The 6,000-nt window shown below is 40.9% G+C and overlaps 1 protein-coding gene across 1 annotated transcript in view; it reads right to left on the bottom strand.

Moving 5' to 3' along the window:
* Nucleotides 1-6,000, bottom strand: part of rasgef1ba (RasGEF domain family, member 1Ba) — a gene marked incomplete in the record, with an annotated part of 28,652 nt that overhangs the window by 16,031 nt on the left and 6,621 nt on the right. The window contains 3 exon segments of the mRNA XM_035659212.1: nucleotides 3,964-4,101; nucleotides 4,235-4,357; nucleotides 4,737-4,919. Of these exon segments, the coding sequence (XP_035515105.1) occupies nucleotides 3,964-4,101; nucleotides 4,235-4,357; nucleotides 4,737-4,913 (438 nt within the window).

Here is a 6,000-nt window from a genome sequence, read left to right as displayed (position 1 = left end):
AAAATAATCATTAGTTGGAGCACTACATGAAATACTTTCATCAAGACATTGTAATATCAGTGTAAACACTGTATACACTCAGCTATTGCTTGACCACAGTCCTGCACAGTTGGACAACAGTGAGACACACAACCAGTGAAAATCGCTCCAGTTGCCACTTCAAAGTCAGCCATCTGCCGTAGCTTCTGTTCCTGCTACAAAGAGAGGACGGGCCAGGGTCGGATAAATATAGTCACAGATCTTGGAGACAACAGCATGCCTGACATTTCTAAGCAGAGGGAGTCACATTTGCTCATCAAAACTATTGGCGTTACATATGAGGAGGCCTAGCAGGGGCACCCGGTTCCCTACGCTATCGACCCTGGCAGTGATCCTGAGGTGGCAGACGGCTGCCCAGTACAAGTCACCAAGACTGAGCGTGTGGTTGGTTCATGCCATCATATCACTAGAGGTCCTGGTTTCCTTGGCTGAGTGGTGTTACTTCATGTGGAGCACCACCTGACCCAAACAGAAGACCTGACTGTTTTTAGCAGGTTAGCCAAGCAGCACTAATGAACAGATAGTAAAAAGGTGCATTGTGTAGGATTATTTTATCTACAAACACATCCATGTTGCCAAGTCACGATGGGGCCAAAGTACCTCCCAACAACCTAGCATTCAGCTTTAATTTGCTCCAAGTCCAGGTCAATTCGAGACATACCAAAGTCCAAGTCAAGTGTTCGTTAGCAATTTGGAAGTCATTTGAACGTCTTTCAGATCTCTGATTTCTAAACTCTAAAGTCCAACTTGAGTCCAAATCTCAAATTTCAAGCCTTTTCACTTTTCCACCCTGGTGAACAATACAGTTTTATTTTATCATTTTCTTCTTAAGTATTCCATTCAGAGAAAAGTGGATAAGCCCACATTATATCCTTTGCTTCCCTGTTAAATTTAGCTATAAAGCAATCACAAACCACAAAAAGACAAGTGTTTAAGATAATATTTTTTCAACAATTGACTGCTAACCAGATATTGAACTTCCCAGAGCAACTTAAAACATACAGTGCAGTGGCACCTGTCAGAAAAGGGTACTGTGCATGCACCATTAGGATTAAAAACAGTAATGTTTGTCCAAAAGTCTGCCTTATCTCAAGTGTACCAGACATCCAACTGGATATATAATGTGGGATCTGTTAAATCAACCTAACTTATGATAATAAAGTAAAAAAGAAGAACAAAATAAAAACTGCACATTTTGAGGGAAGGCAAGAACTCGGTACCACCAAATGAGGTCAGATCAAGATCACAGTGCTTGGTTTCTTCTCGGCTGCTGCTTCCCTATATATCCAACCACATCCATAATGACAGTCTTACTACAGAGATCAAGGTCCTGGAATGTTCTGAGTGTGGTCTGGACACAACTTTGACCAGATGTTTGGGACATCTATTCTGGACTCAAACCCTTTCCCAGAGTACTGTGGTGGGCGCTCTGAAGAACCAGAATCTAACCCTGTACTCAAGACCTGCTTATGGTTACACATTTGCGTTTTGTTTTCAAAACATGATTTGGAGAACCTGTGAGAAACATGAATGCAAATGAATTCTGATCAAACCCCCTCCTGTTGTCATTGGACTGTTTCCTTAAACTTAAACTTTTTAACTTATTCTGAGAGGAATCACGTTTTATTATCACGGGTTATCATCCAAGGACACACGAACAAATAATATCACAACTTCACTTCCTCAACATTAGCTTGTGGCAATTTGTAAACCCGAGGCAACAAAGCTTCTCTAAGAACCATTCATTTGAAAAACCATTCTTGGTCACGCTGTGCTAATCATGAGCACACATGCACATCTGCAGGGTGTTCAAGTATTGTTAAAGGTCATTTGTCAGCACAGTGTATACATCTATTGTTCGTAACCTTTATCCGTTCACTGGTTTTTTATGTTAGTCATATGTCTACAATTCTGTTAATACAGGGTCAATCAGAGGCAGCCTCCTGCTCTGTTAGATTAAATTACTGTCCATGATTTTAAGGTAAACTATTGGTCTTTTTGAGAAGCCATCATTGCTCATCAATCTCTACCATCAGTTATAACATTTTACTAATAAGACCAATTGCTGGGTTGTGAGCACGCTTTGACATTGCTACAGTTCAACAGCATAGGGACAGTCACACAACTGGACATTATATATTGGTTATATATAAAAACATATTATATCATATTACTTATTCAGAAGAGAAATTGAAAGTCCTGGTTGAAATTGTTACGCAAGTTGCCTTACCTCCCACTTAACATAGTTGCTCTTTGGGTGCTATCACTTTCAATTTTGAATCAAATAAGAGGATTAGATAAATGAACGTGAGACAAAATAAAAACTAAACTGGAATAAATGAGTAGAGAAACTAATGACTTTGAACGGCTGTTGCTTTCAATTATTTGGATACACTTTAAAAATGAGTCACCTGTTATCAAGTTTTGTTAAATGTGCCGAGCATGATATCACCCTCAAGGGAAAGTACCAGGGAATCTTGTGCTAAATTACTTTCTCTTGCCTCGAAGCCAGAATTGATTTCAACCATCAAAAATAGCTTTGGACGGGTGGAGTTAATGCCAACTGCAGCCAATCTACTGTGAAATCAGAAGATGTTTGTCTTACCATCTAGAGTGTGTCTATTACTGGTGGTCAGCTGAGATGTGTTTGACGTCTGTGGGTTACACAAGGAGAGCAGATATGGGGAGCTCTAAATGTGTCATGAGAAACGTATTGATTTCTAGATTAAATCAGAATCAATGGTCATGCTTGTACTATTGATGAGTCGTGTGAAACCTGCATTAAAAACGCTGGGGGTGGGTGGGTTGTGTTTTTCTTGTCTTGAGCAGTGAAGGAGGGATGTCTTCTATCAGGACAGATGGATGTTTTTGTCCTCCATCAATGTCTGGTCCTAACAAGCCCCTGCTGCTTTATCGTTAACACCAACCCCCAAAAAACACACACACTTAACTCAGACACACATCTCATTCCCAAGCAGAGCCCACCAGAACACATGTGAATCCATTAGGTCTTGCACTGAAAGAACTCTGACTCATGATGACTAAGTGAATTATTTGTCCAGACTGAAGAAAACTGAAGTGGGAACATTGGCACTATTGACATGGAGGGAAAATAACAATGTGTAGCTAGAAACAGTGGTAAACAGAAACAATTAGTGCACATAACTCCCTCTAAAACCACAAAATGTAATTTCAACATTTCTGTTTAGACAGAAGTTTGTGCAGAATAAACAGACAAGACATTTCCCCAGTTTCCAGTCTGTATGCTAAGCTAAGCTAATCGCCTACCAGCTAGCTAGCTCCATGAGAGGGATGTCAATCTTCTCATGTAACGCTCAGCAAAAACAAAAAAACAAAAATGCCCTTTTAATGTTACATTAACTTCTAAAGTCATCGCTTGTAAATGCTACTTTTCTATATCTATATGTCTAACAGTGGAATGTCTGCATGTGCAAAAAGCAGAGGGTACAGGACAAAAACAGTTCTACTCCACTAAATAAACTTTCATCCAAACAGTGCAGCAGAGGCTAATGACGGCCTAAGCCAGTGACATTCAGCTCTGCAGCATTGGAACAATTCAAATGCTGCCTAGGAAGGAGCGCCACAGAGACGACAAAAAAGCCACCTAGCCCATAACAATGGGGCTTTTCTCTCAACTCAGCCAGCCTCAAAAACTGCTTTGTTGCCAGAGATACCCCCCCTTTGCCTCCCTTCACTGCTATCAGCAAAAATCTGCCTGTGCCTCTAGCTTTGCTGCATGTGCGGTCTATAAAACAGCAGCTTGTGATAACACCTGAACCAAACATATTATCTAATCAGCAGGCAAGCCTTTGTTACTTAACTCATTTAGTATGAATAATTGTTTTGTTGTATGTCTATGATGAGTGACATGAAGAAAGCAATGAAGAAAGGGCGAGGACTGACCTCATCTCCACTGGCCAGTCGGTGGGTCAGCTCCTTCAGGCTGCGCATCATCCTCTCATCCCTGAAGTCATATGGGAAGGTTTCCGTCCATTCCGTCAGCAGCTGGAGGATCTTGGGAGCAATCTTCCTGACTCTCATCTGAAAATGCAGGATAAACACATAAGGGACAACCAAAACGATTGTTTTGTAGTAGGTTCACAATTAAGAGCCCTGTTCATGAAGACGAGGAACTAGAAATTTGAGCCAGGTAGGGATTTTTTGTTGTGCATACCTTGTCAGCTTGGGGATCTCCTAGTCTCTGTTGCTCCATGCACAGGTGACACACCTTCGACATGAGTTCATATGGGTGGATAAAGAGGCGAGAGCTGAGCAGGAAGGTGAAGATGTATGTTCTCTATGGGGAGAAAAAGAAAATACGTTTTCTACCAAAGCAAAATCATGGTGACAAATTGATCATTTAAGTTTGAAAATGGGCTTTAAAACCACATGAAATTAAAACACTCTACAGGGAATGGTACCTCAACAACGAAATATAAAAATAGCAAGTAGGGAAGTTAAAACTTTCTATCCCTGATGTACAGACAGAAGATGCAGGAAAGAAAGACAAAGAAAAGGAGAATGGAAGCAACTTTGGCACTGAACAGGGTCTCAAAGCACCAGAGCTTCGCACACAGAACAAATAGAAGAGGCTTTACCTCCCTACTTTTATGAAACTGCAAAGGAAGAGAAACCACCAGGGATAAAAAATTAAAGTGTGAAAGATTGATACTCACATCTGGATAATAATCTACAGTTGGGACCAAGTGGTGAATGAGGGCCTCCAGTGACCCGGACACCAGGTTGTTGTCATGATAAAAGAGGCCAGGGTAGCCTTCCTCCTTGGACTGGTAGAAGTTCTTGTTGTAGCCGCCGGTGTTCTGCTGCCCCGTGAACGGTGGTGTCTGAGGCATGTTGTCCTGCAAAGAGAAAGAGGGCAAACACAGGAACGGGTCAGTCAGGACTCTAATTTCTTCTCCGATAGATATTTCATCGCAGACGCTGATGCAGGATGACCAAACAAATCCAAAATAGCTCTCAGACAGAAGGGAAATGGTTTGGACGCGGTCAACACCCTTCCTCCTCTGGATCCCCCGCTGTTCATTTTAAGCTTTCTGGGTTTGGGTTTAGTTTATTTTGATGTACAAATGGTTGACTGAAAAAGTTAAAAAGCAAACTGTGGTTGAGACACAAAAAGAGAAAAGAAAAGCAGGAGGTTCATGATTCATCTGCATTACAATTAAAAACACTAGAATAGACAGCTCACAGAGCTTCACAGAGAATTGAACCCTGGCAGTACTACTGCCTTGCTCTACAGAACCATGGCCAAGTTATAGCATAAACATAACTGCAGGGTAATAGTGTGTATTTTCCCAAAAGCAGCAACTATTGAAAAAAAAACTAAATTCTCAGAAAACAAAACCAGTGAAGGTTTCAGATTTCCTATAAATCTTCTGTATGACACTTCATTTATTCAAAAGGTCTTCTGACTCACAAAGGGCGGCTATTTAATGACTTATGAAGAAACTTAAACATCAGAATGAAAGTACACCATGAAAACATGTAAGAGCTTGTGAGAGATTCTGGTGCCAAACTGTAGCCCTGCAGGATGTCAAGACACTTTTTACCCTGAGAGCACACTGTATGATCATGTTGCCTGCTTACTTTCGCTGCTGCCATGTGTGAGTGTGTCGAAGAAGCAGAACAAATAATGATGCAGTGTAGAATAGGACTTGCATGTGCACAGTCCTGTGTTAGCATCACGCAAACATTGCCTTAGAAATCAGTCAAACCAATCCTGCAGCATAATCCACTTTAAAGCAATCCATATGTTTCAGACAATCGTAGCTTTATCTGTAAATCACGGGATACGGCACTTCCAAGCTATGAGGAGGTGACAGCATGAAACAAATGTAGCATTTTCGGATATGTTGTGGAGAGGTATCTACTTTTTACAGACTAAAAAATACAATATAAAATATATTATTGTCATAATATATA

This window comes from Morone saxatilis, unplaced genomic scaffold (assembly GCF_004916995.1).
Source record: "Morone saxatilis isolate NCDOM2014 unplaced genomic scaffold, NCSU_SB_2.0 Contig16, whole genome shotgun sequence".
Lineage (NCBI taxonomy): Eukaryota > Metazoa > Chordata > Actinopteri > Moronidae > Morone > Morone saxatilis.
Note: the sequence above shows the minus strand (reverse complement) of the source record. Positions and strands in the feature narration are given on the sequence as shown.